Source organism: Cydia pomonella, chromosome 7 (assembly GCF_033807575.1).
Source record: "Cydia pomonella isolate Wapato2018A chromosome 7, ilCydPomo1, whole genome shotgun sequence".
In the NCBI taxonomy this organism is placed as follows: Eukaryota; Metazoa; Arthropoda; class Insecta; order Lepidoptera; family Tortricidae; genus Cydia; species Cydia pomonella.
Window position 1 is genome coordinate 13,752,909 of NC_084709.1, and position 16,997 is coordinate 13,769,905.

General features: G+C 38.9%; 1 protein-coding gene across 1 annotated transcript; it reads left to right on the top strand.

The window, feature by feature from the left end:
• Positions 1-804: 804 nt before the first annotated feature.
• Positions 805-1,777, top strand: LOC133519867 (ubiquitin carboxyl-terminal hydrolase-like). Its single transcript, XM_061854027.1, has one exon. The coding sequence runs from the start codon at positions 1,003-1,005 to the stop codon at positions 1,684-1,686; it is 684 nt and encodes a 227-aa protein (XP_061710011.1). The 5' UTR covers positions 805-1,002; the 3' UTR covers positions 1,687-1,777.
• The last annotated feature ends 15,220 nt before the right edge of the window (positions 1,778-16,997 follow it).

Below are 16,997 nucleotides of genomic sequence, written 5' to 3' on the forward strand. Positions count from 1 at the left end.
CTGATTAAACGTTCGGCAAGAGTTATGTCGTTTTAAGCAGACTAAATCGCCTTTTGTAATGAAATTTATTTGCGCCAAATCCGGCTGTTCTGTTTGCAGACTTGTTTATGATGTTGGCTAAATGAATAAGCCAAGTTTGTGACCTCGAGCGTCGAACGCAATTTTATAAAAAATCTAAAAAAAAAACCCGCGAAAATTTCTGTTTTTTTTTTTTTAAGATTTAGGCGACTATAACCCTACTAGCCGAGCTAACCCTAGGAATAGTTTTTGATAGTACTTTCTAAGGAGTTTTTAAAGTAGTCTAAATTTGCTAGAATTGTCTCTATAGACCTAATAGTTTCTGAGATAAAGCCTTTCAAAGTTTATAATTTTTTCGAACTTGAATTAGTAGTAAGTGCAGTGAGTATACACATTTGTCTCAGGCGGTTCCGCTGGGCACGATTGTTTCTTAGGTGCAAACACAGAGCTGATTTGTGGCCACGAGATCGTACTGTGCTTACCACTCAAAAGGGGTTTTAAGGATCAGCTCACCAGGTCCAATCTATGCTATATTTTTTATAATTATATACTAGTGCCCTAGTTGCTACAGTTATATATCATTTCCGTATAGTTTAGGGACGAAAATATTATATTCATACCTACTTTTAAAGTTGGATTATCCATTGGGCCAACATAATAAAATAAGTCTGCATAAAATCGGAACTATCGGATTAGACGTAAACGCTAACGTATAAAGTTACTGGATTATCGAAAGAGCTCATGATTCTGAGTAGAACTAACAAAAAATCAAATAAAAACATTCTTGTAAAAAAGTGGCGCATAAAATATCGATACCTTTTTGTTGGATTTAATTTGTATCAAACCTGACAGCCTCATTCTAAGCAAACAGTATATTAATATAAAGGACAAACTGATTGACATTGACAATTTTAAACTGCTGAAAAAAAAGAGTTCATATTTTGCTGCTATTTCACGATAACAAACACCTAATTTGCAATAAAAATGGAAGCACTTCCAATGGAGTCGAATCCCGATACCATGAACAAGTATTTACAAAAGTTAGGGGTGCCCGATAACTGGCGGATGGTGGACGTTATAGGGCTAGAAGACGAGGCCCTGGGATGGGTGCCGCGACCTGTTCTTGCCGTGGTCCTGTTGTTCCCGCTCTCGGAAGCTTACGAAGTGCACCGTACCATAGAAGAGACCGCATTGCGAACCACGGAGGAGGAGCCCCCTAAAAATGTTTTCCACCTTAAACAAGTCCTAAGTAACGTGTGCGGCACAATTGCGCTCGTACACAGTATCGCTAACAACGTCAATAAAATACAACTTGGTGATGGACTTCTGAAGAATTATATTAATGAAGCCCAAGGCCTGAACTCCGCGGCCAAAGGAGAGCTGCTGGAGAAATCTACTGCGATCCTCGAGGCATACAAAGAATTAGTCCGTAGCTCTAGCCATGAAGCTGAGCAAACTGAAGAACCTGTGAACTACCACTTCGTCACCTTCATTCATAAGGACGGCCATCTGTACGAGTTGGACGGGCGTAAGGACCGACCTATCGACCATGGACCCACCACTGCAGAAGGGCTCCTGGAGGACGCCGCTAAGGTGTGCCGTGAATTTATCGAAAGAGAACCCGACAACATTGGCTTCAATGTTGTGGCTCTAGTGCCGGCTCAGTAATAGCACTCATTTAAATACCTATTTCTTTTTCTTCCCTAATGCATTATTATAAATTAAACGCGCTTATTACACGTATTATGATGTGTTTAAAGTAATTTTATTTAGTGTAGCCATTACTGAACCCTTTTTTATCCTTTTGCGATGAAAGTATCATCGCTAATGAAATAATCGTCGGCAGTCGTGACGTGCACTTGCCGGCGTCATCGTCACGCGATTCTTCGATATGGCACTACGAAAAATGGCGTTCATTAATTCTCTTCATTAGCGAATACGCGCAACTTGGCCGCTTGCACCGGCCGTCGATTTAAGACTTCCATTCATAATTAATCTTCCCGTATTCAACAAATCGCCACTCGGTGTTCGAAACGCTATGTTCACGTCTCAATTAAGAAATCGGCGCACTCTTGCAACATGGCTCCTGCATTCCTCCTTAGAATTCTCTATCTTTGGAAACTAATTAAAAATTCGCCTCGCCTTCTTGGTCCGGTGTTCAATCGGGACGATATAACTTCATTTAAAAACGAGCAATCTTGTTGAAGATAAAGGCTGGCGAGAACGAGAAAACAACGAAGAGCAGCGCGCCACACGCGGCCGGGCCCGCGCCGCGCCTCCGCAGCCGCAACCGGCGCGACAAAAAGAAAAACTACGGAGAAATTCAAACTTTTAAATGGAACGCGAGAGAATTCAACGCGTTAACTATGTCGATACTGGGAAGGACGCGACATCGGTAAGTCACGTCACCAAATAAATGATGCCGAGTCTGAAATAAATATATAAATATGTGTAAATAAAGAAAATAATACGGTGGGGACCCAAAATGCTTTAAATATTCAAATGAAGCGAGCCGAGGTGAAATACGGAGGTGCGCTCGCTCGAGTTGAGCCCAATTAAATCGGTGCCACTGAGGTAGAAATTAAAAACAAAAGGAGGATGACGGGGGTCCGGCGCGCATTTTTCTCATGAGTATTATTAGCGCGATGTCAACCCACAAAAAACGAATTTAGAGGCTTGTCGCGGTGATCCCTATCGATAACAACCCGCGTTTTGTACTGTTTTGATAAGTGTGACGGTTGGGGCGCACGACGTTTTGTTGACGTTTACACTCCGCGTACAGCGGTGATCGATACGCGGCCGCTGCGAGGAATTCGATGGATTCCTTGAGGCAGTTGCATCTTGAATGAGGATCGTGTTTATATTAAACTAAATTCATGGGTTAAAACAAGAATCCATAGAATATCGGAGTATGCACAGCTTCACAATAATAATAACGCTACGCTTACATATAAATCAGAAACAACTGTACGTCGGCTGTTTTTGATTTCTGAAAACCACAATTCCTGAACACAACATGTAACTTAAGGGTAGTTTTAAATTAAATAAAAACACAAATTGCTTCAGATTATCCACGGATTTCCATGACCGCAGGCGCTGATGCCTTCACTGTCTTGTAAGTTTAAAAACGCTTATAAAAATCAGGCAAACAATTTCTGACTACAAAAAAAACTCAGTTCGTGTTTTCTACCTATCAGTAAATAAATACCTAACTTAATGCATAGCAAGAGTTCTAAAGCAAAAGTATAACTATGGATACGGAGTATTAATATTACGGAAGGGAAAAATAAGCACAACCTCAAACCGTGTTGGCCACGGTCATCAGTCATAACGCGTAGTGAAAACAGATTAAGTATTATTCGTTTTATTCATATAAGTTGAGTCTTTTTATTGAAGGTATTTTTCGCTTAGTTCTATCGTTCTTAAAACACAACACAACAAAAGAAATTACGAAATTTTTCCCATTCCTAATTTTTTTCCCTCGCTTTGTCATGGATAAAAAGAGACACTGTTAATGGGCATTTTTTTAGTGTACAATTTTCTTACTTACAATATATGTATGTATGTATGTCACTTTATTTTTCCTCTCCCGTTCCATCCCTCCACATTCATTCGTAATACCTTTCTCGTCACATGACTTTCATCCCTCCGCATCACATGCCCATACCACGCTAGGCGTTTCGCTCTTACTTTATCTATTATGGTTGCAACTTTCAGGTTTCCTCTTATATACTCATTCCTTATCCTATCCATTCTTGTGACACCACACATCCATCTTAACATTCTCATTTCCGCTACGTGCAATCTCTTTTCATCCGTCACTTTTAGGGCCCAACACATGCATATTATAGCATGTATATTATAAATAAATATATGAATACATAAACATATAATATATATATATATATAAAGTACTCAGTTCTAATATCAGGAGTCTAATAACCACAACTTTTTCCTTACATCCACTGGTAGATCGTTCCACAGCTTAAATGCGTAGGCAGTGAAAGATCTAGAGTACACACGCGACTTTTTCGGCGGAATGGCTAAAGTCAGATTTGCACCAGATTGCAGACGGTGACTGCTAACAGTAGTCAGAAAACTAAATCTTTCTGATAGATACGTAGGGGATGCGGGATTAAATAACACGTTGAGGAGTAATGACAGCACATGCACATCCCTACGACAACGTATCGGAAGCCAGCCAAGCTGCGAGCGGAAGGCAGACACGTGATCATACTTTCGTAACCCAAATATATATCTAATGCAGACATTTTGCAAACGCTCCAGCTTGTCAAGCAGCTCCTCCCTGAGGTCCACAAAAGCAATGTCCCCATAATCGAGGAGTGGCAGCAGTAGAGAGTGAGCAAGACAGATTTTAGTAGAAAGAGGAAGAAAGTTTTGCCTCGCCTTAGAGAGTGTAGCGAAGCACACAACTTCCTACTGACCTCCGATATATGCGGCGTCCATGAGTGTCTGGTCAAGGATGATACCCAAGTTCTTCACAGTAGAGGAAAGGGAGATCAAAGTCGACCGGTTTGGCCTAGTGGGTAGTGACCCTGCCTACGAAGCTGATGGTCCCGGGTTCAAATCCTGGTAAGGGCATTTATTCGTGTGATGAGCATGGATATTTGTTCCTGAGTCATGGGTATTTTCTATGTAAGTATTTATAAATATTTATATATTATATATATCATTGTCTAAGTACCCTCAACACAAGTCTTACTGTGGGAAAATTTGTGTAATAATGTCCTATAATATTTATTTATTATTTATTTATTATTATTTATTGGGTAACACCATATCAGTTAGTTTGGAGACAAAATGTGGACTGCCAATGACAATGGCTTGTGATTTTTCAGCGTTCAATTGTAACCCGAAATCAAAAGTCCAGTTGCAAATAGCTCTTAAGTCACAATTAATCTTACTGAAAAGAGAAGGTAGTTCGACAATGCAACAACAATCTATACCTACCAACACACAATCTGACTTCCTATTTTTTTATGGTAAACTTAGGCCACTTTTTATCAATAGGAAGTTCGTCACGTCACGTCAGAATCAAAAGATTCTGTGTGGAAATTACTCAAAATTTGTTAGTTTTGCGAAAAAAAAGTAAATGGTGCACCTTTTTTCTAAAACCCCACAACATTTACAAACAAATACTTAAATATATTATATTATATAAATATATATATTAAGGCGACCTCAACAAAATGCTATTAAATGTACTTAAATATTTATTTAAAAGTGGATGGCAGATGGCGGATTGGACTTTCCAAAAATTATAATCTACTTTTATCAACGAAAAATCCCTTGAACTTTTTTTTGTTCGTATTTTTATAGAAACCGTTATCTCGTATTATTGAGTAAGTAGTGTAAGTATGTAGTTCATTTCATCGTTTTTATTAGTCAAAGTACCTAAAGTGGGCTTTCATTAACACTCGCCGCGACCTCTGCCGGCACCCGCTCGATTTATTCAAACAAAACACATTTATTTTAGACACAACACCCACAATGAGGATCTAAGTGCTTATTGGGAGAGTTAACTACCATTGAAATATGAGACTTGAATCTGACAAAGTTTTGAATTGTACGTCTTCCACTGCAGACGGGTAAAATATTAAAATTTTGAATAGCAGTATTGAAGAGGCAATGGATTTAATGAAATCAGGAGGTATTATCCGGGTGGTAGGCGCTGGGGTCGCAGCGCGGGGCTCGCGACGGGGAGTCTACGCAGGCCTACCGACGCTCATCACTATTCAATAAGCTCCATTTATTGAAATTACATAATTTGTGTGTGAATAATGACGATTGTGATGAATCTTCGTGGGCGATGCGAGCGACTTAAGCCCGGTTAACTTTTGACCGAGTGCGTATTAATAAGCTGTCTGTGCTCGAGGCCCACTTCAGTGTAAAATAGTAGTAAAGACGTTATATTTCATATGATTTAACTTTCTTGTCCATCTGCGTATTAGGTGTAATACTAATCATGTGGCTAGGAAACGTTTAAGCAGTGTGTATTGATTTCTGGTGTGGTGTCTGAATGAGCGAGTGGTTGAATGGTTTCCAATTATGGGGAGTAGTAGGTAGTTACGTGAACTTTCTACTTAAATATTCTTCGAAGGAAGGGTAGTTGAGTTCTAAATTTTAGTACAAAAAAATAATTTTTGGTACAAGTTTTTATCGCTGACTGTACTTTTCTTTCCACAGGCAACTAATAGAATAAAATGAAAGAGATGGTCGAAATAAATGATAATTTATTTATTTATTATTTATTGAGGCAATTCTAACCCAAACACAATTTAGTTTGCGTTGTTTTATCACAGAGTTCCCATGGCCACCTCCTGTCTCCATCATCCGATCAGCTCCATATCATCACAATATTACATCGTCGTCCGATCTACATATGTATGCAAAAATTCAGCTCAAAAATAATTACTTAAATCGGACCACGGGTGTCGGAGTAATCGGTGAGTACGATCACCGAATACAGAACATAAAAAAAATAGCCACAACCGAATACAGAACCTCATACTTCTATGAAATTGAAGTCGGTTTAAAAGCTTGTAAAAAGGAAGTGACTTCAGAAAATATAGGCCAATATGCCAATGAGTACCAAGTAATGTTTTTGTTTTTAATTTTTTGAAAATATATTGTATATTGTATATACCAATGACTTCACTGAAAATTCCCCATTGCCTAAGTCCCAGTAGAACAGCTTTCATCTAACTCTATTGGTCCATCGGACTTAAGCTTTTTCCAACGAACCCACCAGAAATTCGCGAACGTTTATAAATCGTCGCTGAATTTATCATAGTTGTACGACATCGCGGATTCGCAACGAACATTACCGTCTTTATGAATAAAACATCTTCTCCATTGCCGAATATACGGGTATGTAGAAAGCCTACTGCTTGCTTACTCAACCTCCTATTTTTTAAGACTAGATGATTAGAAAAGCAACCCATCGCCGTTTAAATAAAGCTTAAAATTGGAAGTCTTGTCGAAGGAAGTTAGGTTGGTGTAAAAGTAAAGATGTGAAGTGGGATGATATCTTGCGCCGGCGCTGCGTTTACGATTTCCACGAACGGCAGCGGTAAGGCACGACGCGGAAACGGTAAATTGTCTAAATTAAATGTAGGTAGATGTCCGCTCGTGACGTGAGATTGGATTTAATGTTATCATGACGTTTTTTCATCTGGTCATTTCTTAAATTCTTTATAGGTGGTGTCACGTGAAACCTGCATGGCTATGAAGTTTTCTCGGTTATGAAACGCCTTAGTATTTCCCTTCGAAGTCTATGTTTTTTAGAATGGTTTACTTATTCATCACTCTTCTATGATGATGATGATAGAGAAAAGCATAAAATTATGTTCAGATAATGAGAACCACTTAGTAAGGGTTTCTTCATCAATTTTTGAGTAAAAATCGAGCCAACGGATGATAACACAAACACGGAAAATCCTAAATATGTGCCCAGTTGTAATCTACACCCGGATCCTAACTTCTACTTATAAAACAATACCGTTTGTTATGTCAATATCAGAGGAATATCAGGATCTAAATAAGAGTTGAATAGCCAACGGCGCGACACCATTAACGTGTTTTTTTTTTATATACCACGACGGTGGCAAACAAGCATACGGCCCGCCTGATGGTAAGCAGTTACCGTAGCCTATGGACGCCCGCAACACCAAAGGCATTACATGCGCGTTGCCGAGCCTTTAAAAACCTGTACACTCCTTTTTTAAAGAAACCCATACTGTAGGCCCTCGGGAAAACCTCGGAAGCTCATTCCACAGCCGAAGCGTTCGCGGGAGGAAATTCCTCTTAAACCGCACAGTACGCGACCATTTAGGTTCTAGGGTGTGAGGATGAACACCCTGCCGACGGCGAGCGGTGCGGTGATAGAAAGCGGCCGTTGGCATCATGTCAAACAATTCTTCAGAGCACAGCCCATTGTACAGGCGGTAGAACACAAGGAGGCAAAGTCTCTCCTTAGACTTAAAGGTTTAATACCGCTTGTGAGTTTGGGATCGTCGACGATTCGTACAGCGAGCCTTTGGACTGAGTCGAATGGTCCAAGCTGGCATGCAGGTGCTCCTACCCAAAGGTGACAGCAATACTCCATATGGGGTCTGACTTGCGATTTATATAGCAACAGTCTTTGCCCCGGAGTAAAGTACTAATAATGGAATGGAGGGTTTTATACTAATAATGGAAATATCAATCTGCTTTTTACTTAATACATCTTATTCCAACTTCTAATCAGTCAAATTGGCGCCCAATAAATCTCTCATGAAGCATATCGCTGCAACTTGTAGTTTCGGATATCCGTCGGTAACTCGGTACACAGAGTACTTATCAGGCCACTACTGGCCGCCCGCGGCGCTTCCCCCAATTATAGCTCGAATTAATTCCATTTAAAACAAACAGCATTTACTGCGTTTACTGCATTAGCTCGACAGGACTCATAAACTCCGCTTTTGATTGATAAATCCTCGGCAAGTAACGGCCGGGCGACGTTCGCGTTATGGTCGCTACTGGACCACTTCGAGAATGTCGCGCACTGGGCACCTTTGACTCGATGCGAGATCTGCATAATATTAAAGTCGTTACGGTTAAATACCTTTATTTAAATCAGTCAAATAATCGTTAACATCACACCGCGACATGGACTTTAGTCGCACGGTTAAAATAATAATAAAATTCGGTATTTTATTAGATTTCTATACATGTTTATACCTTACAAAGGGTAAGTGAATATTATAGTAAATTGTCAGCAAGTTCCATCTTGAGTGTTTAACTTCGTATAGTAAACATAACCATTATGAAATCTATAGGTTACACCTTCTTCGTCTGATTTTATACCCATTATATTATCTAACGCATATTAACTACCAATCAGTTAATCCTAACAAAATAGTTTTGGATTAGCCCGAAGATTCCTCGAATCTGTGTACGTATCGCTGTGTCAGGTTAATTGGTGAGTGGCGGGGTGGAGGAGGGGGAACGGGTAGATTAATGAACGGCTACCGCGGGCTTATCGCGCAGCATCTGGCGCATGACTGATCATCTGTCGTGCGCGCGCGCTCGCGACTAGGGTCGCGATGGTTTGGTACATCTATGGTGTTGTCGATATTTGTTTAGGCTAAGAAATGGCACATGACATATGAGCGGTGGCATACATAAAAAACGGTCAGCGAACAGAATCGCACCCAAACCATCTTTATCCGTCATTTTATTCCTCTTTGGCATATAATACGCATGCCCATGTCTTCTCATGATCCTCCCAGATAGAGGAAAACTTCGAGAGCCAAACTTATACGAAGTGCAAAACAGAAATTTCTCGCTAGTGGAGTCTACATGCTATAATGTACGTATCTGCTGAAAGGCCAATGTTCTACTTCTTTGCCAGCTTTGGCCTTTCTGAACATTTTCACTAGGTTGTTATTTGACAAAAAAGTAACGTGGAAAAAGTTTTCTTAGGTATTCAGCCTATACAAATCCGACTATAATCTAGATAAGGCGCTTCGAGATATCTATTGATAAAATATATTCACATACCAATAGCCTCATTTGCTGCACAAGGCCCGGAGCTGTGTCATGTTGTACATCTAATAAGCTATTTATAAGCATTAGTACCTAACTTGAGCCCGTCTCTCTATGGTTTTATCGACACCTGCTCGACGGGCAGCCCTACCTCCGTGATATGACAGTGCTCGCGGGCACTGTTTCTCAGAAGTCATACTCATCGAATGCCTTACGAGCACCGTGGCCCACTCGGTTGAGGTTTTTTCTCCGCTCCATAGTTTTATTGGGCGCATTGAAATATTTTTGTTTAGATTAAACGTCGTTTAACCAGTAGGTTGCTACATTAGGATTAATGTCGGACATCAGTTACTTACCTGTTTGTCCCGACGGTTTATATTGTTGTGCTATTGAGGGATCGGTCATGGGAACTGATCTGAGTGACTGAGCACTTTGATTTTGATATGTGGCGTTTTTTGAGTTAAAGCTCGGCTAATCATTAAATTGAAAGGCTAATTTTGTCTCATTCGTCTTGAGAACAAATAAGCCTAAACCTTTTATTAGTAGAGGTACTTATAATTTTATTAAGCGTAGCCGTAAAAGAGCAAACTATATTTAATCTGCATGCTACCTAAACAAGTATGGGTCCTTTGAAACAGAGCCTTATTGCCCCTTATTCATTATTATATGAGACCCTGATTTATTTAATCCTAAACCTAGCCCTACGAAGCTCTTCAAATTTATTTCCGTGATAAGCACGGACATTTTTTTAGAGTTAATGTGTTTTATAATACCGAATATACAGGGTGATCAATCCAAAACGGTCAGTATGGAGAAGTCAGAAACTATGGGAGATAGCCACGCCTGTTCTTAGGAAACATGGCTTTAATAATAATGACATTCAATCTTTTTTTATATTTACTTATACTTTCAGGATCAATTATGCAAACAAATACTATTTACACGAGATTATATAAAGATTGACCAGGTTCGATTCCCGGTTATGTATGAGCGATTAAAAAAAAGATAGAATGTCATTGTTATTAAATTTAAAAACGAAGCCATATTTCCTAAGAACAGATGTGGCTATCTCTCATAGTTTCTGACTTCTCCATACTGACCGTTTTGGATCGATCATCCTGTATATTTAACTACTTATTATAATATATATCGTTGTTTTTAGCTATCGAATAAGTCTTATTGAGCTTACTATTGGGTTAGGTCGATTTGTGTAATTTTGTCCCAACCTAAATAATTCATTTAGTAATCATATTTGGCTGAACAGTTGATAGGGACTTATTTGTTGCAAATTAACTGTACTATTTAATGATACTTAATTTCCTTGGAGGAATATGTCCAATTTGATGTTACGTTATTATACATACCTACATACATCATATGTTTTGGACAGTCCACCCTTTCCATTTCCACACGCATACACCATCGTGCATCACATAACCATGCAGCACAATCTTATCACAAAACAGAAGCCCAGGAGCACCTCACACAGTAATTAATTGTTCATTTAAATACAAAGGCTAATTTAATGACCGACTCCAAAATGTCAAAGTGATTCAAATAAAAAACGAATACGAAAATAAATATAATAAAGAAGGATGGCGCTCGGACGGCAACAGGCAGATCGCCCAGGCCGGTGTCATGGGAAATGTGACTTTTTATACTTGAAATAAATTGGGAGTCATTTTTTAAAAGTGTCTCTTTTTTTTGTTGTTTGGGTATTGAGCAGTGCTACAATGGGTGGACACGAACGGCTGTTAGGTAACATTTTTAACATCATTATAAGTGAAAAGCCATGAGTGATGACCCGTCCCCCGGGCTCGTTACTCCCGAGGCTTAGGGCAGACGATTCTGGGAACCGCCTCTACGCATTACAATTGTGTGCATTTACTATAAGGGGTACAGAAACAGCCTCTATGTGACATAATTTATTAAATCAAGAATGGTAAATCATCGAGGAGAACCACCAAACACAATGAATCTTTTGTTCTACGAAATTTTTTAACAGCATCATAACTTTTGTGAACTGTCACCGTTTTACCATTCTTTTGTTTTTTACTGCTTTATAATTTTTTGGACTTCCGTATGTTAGGAATAAATAGATGTCTATGAAAAAAAAAAACAACATTCTTCGTATGTTTTGAGTCTTGTGGGACCGTGGGAGCGCCCCCCGGGGCTGCCGCGCCGCCCCGGTAGCGCCCGCGCAGCCCCCCGCCGACCGCGACACTCGCGCCCCATTACTGATCCAATGCATGATAATTAGCTGACAATTATAATTAAAAACGTATTTAAAAAGTCGGTAACATGCATGTCTGCCTCCATCACCTGTCCAGCAATCTGTATACCCACCAGATTTGATTAACTTGAAAATTACTTTTCTGAGAGTACTTATGTAGAGATAATTAAATAAATGGGATCTTTCTCGAAATTTACCTTTTTCAGCGGTTCATATTCACTATCGTCAGCTGTCCCAGTAGGACAACATTATTATATCAGAACAATAGTGCAGGAATGGATTGTTTTTACAATTAACTCTAAGTAACGATGACCACTTATTATTTTAATATTTCATCTTCTGGGGCTTCAGAAGCCGCAAACGTATTTCAATAGATTCAGAGTGTCCATATCTCAACCAAGAACATGCAAAGAATTTCTTTAACGATGCCTTGTTTTTTATTTGAAGTCTTCGAATTCTAACCTCTAGTTACGGAGCCCAACACAGATCATTCAGATAGACGGGCAATGTTTGTTTTTTGGGACCCGGCTATAAAAGCATCATGATTATCTATCATATTTAAACATCGACAGATACGTCGGGACGTTCGCTTCGGAACGTACGGGCCATCGATAAGTGACGATAAGGTAATGGTCGAGATAGAGCCTCGGCTACCGAATCTGATACGCGACGGTAGCCAAATGAGCGGTCACTCACACCACCGTAACCTCCATACTTTATTGAACATCATTTTATTAAACGTGCGATTGACATTCGAGCATTCCGGCGGCGAGAGAATAAACCGAGCAGCTAATAGGCACTTACCAACCGGCTGTGGCGGGGACATTGTGCGCGCTAATTTTATTGATCATCCACCGCCTTATTACGCTCTCCTACCGAAAGCCTAATCTAAAAGCCATCAATATACCGTTATCTAGAGCGGAGCGTCGATAAACCAAGTATACGATCCATAAATGAGTCTAAAAAATGCGACGCTAGCTCCTAATCGCGAGATAGGTACTAGCGAGGATGAAATTGCCAATATTTATATTATTTATAACGCGGGACATAAAGTACCTAACACAATAAAAACGAAATGGCAAGACGCAAAATTTTATGCTAATCGGCTGTAAAAATGCTATAAAAAATGCGACCTTGTGGAGTTTAGCTCAGCGTTGACGTGAGAGTTGCGTCGGATAGAGGTAGGGTTGCCATATGTATCTAAAAATCTTTTAGCTGGCTTCCAGTGGTTATTGGAGTTTCTATAGAACCATGACACTCGCAAAGTCCCCCAGAAATCCTGAAAAAACAACCAAAAATCCTGATATGTCAGGGGAAATTCTGACGTATGGCAACCCTAGACCGACGTGGGCAGGCGAACAAATAAATCGGCCACGTTTGAGGTTACATGTCACGTGTGTTCACCATGACATACGTCAACGTCAACCCTACACTGTATTGAAGGTATACCTATAGCTAAAGTTTAGGTTTTTTTTTAAATCAGAAAACAAAACATGTTTACACATTTAGCGCAGACTGTACTTTTCTTGTAACAAACAAACCCAAACTCAATGAGGTGCTGTTATTTTATCACGTATCAATTATAACCTCGATCATATAACCACCTTCGGTTTCCATGATTACTTCATCATATTGCATTGTTAGGTACCGACCTTTCATTATTGTCAATCGAACGTTAGGAAGTGGTTCTAATTTAGCTCCAGATATTTTACCCACAGTTAACTTAGGTCGCTAGAGTTAGACCAAGATAAGTCTGCAACGTTTTTGATAGCACACGCAGTGCAAGTGTTATTTATACGTCATAATTTCAAAGAAGTGTGACGTTCAAAATAACGCTTGCACTGCGTGTGCTATTAATATCGTTGCAGACTTGGCTTGGTCTGACTATAACGTTACGCTGCGATCTCTATCTGGAAAATAAAACTATCATTTAGCTAGCTCGATCGAGTGATTGCTTCACATTGGAGTAATTTACAAAATGATAATTATATTTCTACTTATGCATAGCATTGCGTTGCTATCAGAGTTAGGACTTAGATGAACCCTCGTTAGCCCTTTTTATTTAAGATACGGAACTCAAAAAAATGTAATTAGATATTTCAAATTTTCAATTGATAATCATCATAGGAACGCATGCCGGACACTAACACAGGTAGCTTGAATAAATAAGCATCTCCAATCTGGTTATTAATAACGGGCCACTGGCTCCGTCCGTCCGTCCGACAGTGTTGACAGCTCTTTATTTGTCAATGTCCACTTCGGCCGACGCATCATCGATTGCGAATATTTTCAACTGGAGTGGTGAGTTTGCGGTGGTGGCATCCGGTAATTTTTTTTTCACCACATCAGCTAGTAAAGACTCTTGATTGTTCGAAAACTGATGAGAAAGTTGCATTTTATCCACATGTGTGGCAAAGTAATTTAATGCAAATTTTGAGCTGTTATGTTGGCTAGTGGAATTGACTTTGAATTTGAATGAGAAATATTTAATGACGTTCATCTTTATTCTTTATTCAACCAAATCTGGTTTGATTTTGTGTAACGTTTTAGTATTCGAATTTTCCTCGCGTTCAAAAGTTTTCAAAATTGCCATGGAAGCATATCGGAAACTTTACATTTTTTGTTCCATTTCCAAAATGAAAATTTCCCTTGTTTCCTTTGATTTTCCTAGAACTTTTTCAATTTCTTGGAAACTTTCCGCAACTTACACATCTGTAGATTTATGTTGCCGTTTAAAGTGTAGGTTGAAGTACCAAATTGATAATCTCTAATAATCCATGTCGCACATCACAGTGTGAGGAAACCTGACTAATTCTGTTATGGCCCGGAAGGTCAGATAGTAATCGCTTTCGTAAAAACTATTGCCTGAGCCAAATCTAGGTTGCTGAGAGGACCCCTGCCTCGCCGAGTTAGTAAGTTAGCTCTTATATATATGAGTCACTATGTAAGTGTTCACGTACGGGGGCCAGCAATTGACTAGCAAATGTTATGAATTTTAATTTAATTTATAACTAATTAGTACTTAATTTTCATTGTAATTTCTATTTTAATTGTAATTAATATTGTGTGGATAATTGTTGTCTGTGAATAAATAAATAATATGATATGATTTATTATAGTGGCAATTGAAAACGGTAGCAACATTTTCATTTGTGACTCTAATCCTTGCATCAAGAAAGAGTGAGAGAATCAGTTCTGTAGTTAGTTAAATTTTGTAATTTATAAGTTAGTAATCAACTAAAGTATACAAATTAACCACTAGGTACCTTATACTTTTTTATTTTTTCTAACTTTTATTACATATCTAACACAATAAAAACATTTACCCATTTCCTTACCACTTCATTGTTAACTATCATTACAAAGGTTAGTGCTTACATAATAACCCTAATGCTATTGTAAGAGCTTTTTTTTAAATATAGGCACCTACTTACTTGCAGTAATTACAAACTAGTCAATCATACATCATGTTAACAGCTTTCTCAATTCAGGATTTATAAGAACGGTTTTTATCCATGGGATATCCTTCAGCTGGCTTCAAATAAAGCAAGTTATTTGTAGCTTTTTTGTACTGGGAAAAGGTTATAATTTAATACCTACTCGTATTTCAAGATTTCTTATATATAGGTATTTTTTATTTATAGGTGCCTAAAATTAAATAAGAAATCAATGTTTCTTAATAACTATATCATGTTTTTCCAGCTTGAATAGTTTTTTCTAAGATTTCTATTCTATCGATATCCAGTTAACGCGCAGCATCAGACGCCGGCGCGGCGCCTGCGATCACAGCAATGACTTCGAATAGCAGCATGCTAATCGCCGTCAAAAAACTTACCTGCGTCGGAAAAACTATCAGCGCGCATCGAAGGCGCATCACCGCCGCCGCTTCTGCACGATTAATTGATGCTAATTAATAAATTAATTAACCATGTTAATACGACGCTCGAGCGAGCTAGGTTTTTCTCCCAACTGGCACTTACATATTTGTCTGAACTACATTTTTATTACCAACTCCAACATACCCCTTTTTGCGACGCGCTCTCGATACGGCGCGATCTCCGCTTCGTTTAGTTCATATTTTGTAATTAATTTATTAAAATTAATTACGAGCATCGAGATGAACCGCACGAGCTCCTAATTGGGACTCAGTTATGACAGACGTTCATATTTTTATTATTGATTGATTTAAAGCTGAAGTTCATCATAATTTATGTCATATTTTCTCATATGTTTGATTTTACTATAATTAATGTGCGCCGATCTGAAAGAGGTTTTCTTAGCTTAGAATTTGACGTCGTTAAGATAAGCAAAGGATTTATGCGTTGATTCATGTGCGAAAGAACTTCTTATTTCAAAGAAGTTCTGTTCATTATGGGTTTAGTGCTGTTGCGCCGTAGCCGTTTAAAGGCTTACAAGTTTTTTTGAGTCAGGTGTTAATAAATATGTATTATCGGTATAAGAGAGATGTGTAGTCTTTGACGTTGTCGCGACCTATCTGTGGAAAAACTGGGAAACCTGGGCACGCACGCTGCGGCACCTGCGGACTGTGCGCGCCGCGTAATGTTCAGGCGCTCAAGCACGTCAGTTGCATATACCTATGGTGTTCAAATATTTCTTACTACCTTTTAAGAATATAATCGTAATTTGTAAACAGCTACAGCATATAAGAGAAATAGGCGCACTCCAATAACAAGTTCTTATGACATGTGTCGGCTTTACTTGTCTTATGATCTCAATAAGTAGTGTTTCATTCCATTAGGAATACGGACCCATAATATGCGTGCAACTTTTTTATGATACGCTAGCACAGGGGTCGGTAAACTTTTTAAGAGCCAATTGCAGTAGTAGTAGTAGTGGTAAACTGTCTAAGATTACAACCAAAATCAAAGGCTAGACTTACCTTCCAAAGCGTTAAGTAACTCAAATCGATCACCCATCCTAAAACTGACCTCAACCAACGTTATCCAGCCAGAGTACCTAATCGATGCGACTGAGAAGACTCCAGAAGGCATCGAGGTAAAGCTAACTTGATATGTGAAGAGAACCAAACAGGGTATGAGAAAATACTAAATATACAACTAACAGATAAATCAAAACATGTCTTCTATTGTTTGATTAGTACAAATCATGATTCCAATTTCAATGAAAACTTCGCCTCTCAAGAATTTACAAGACAAAGGCAAGCAAGCACGAGCAT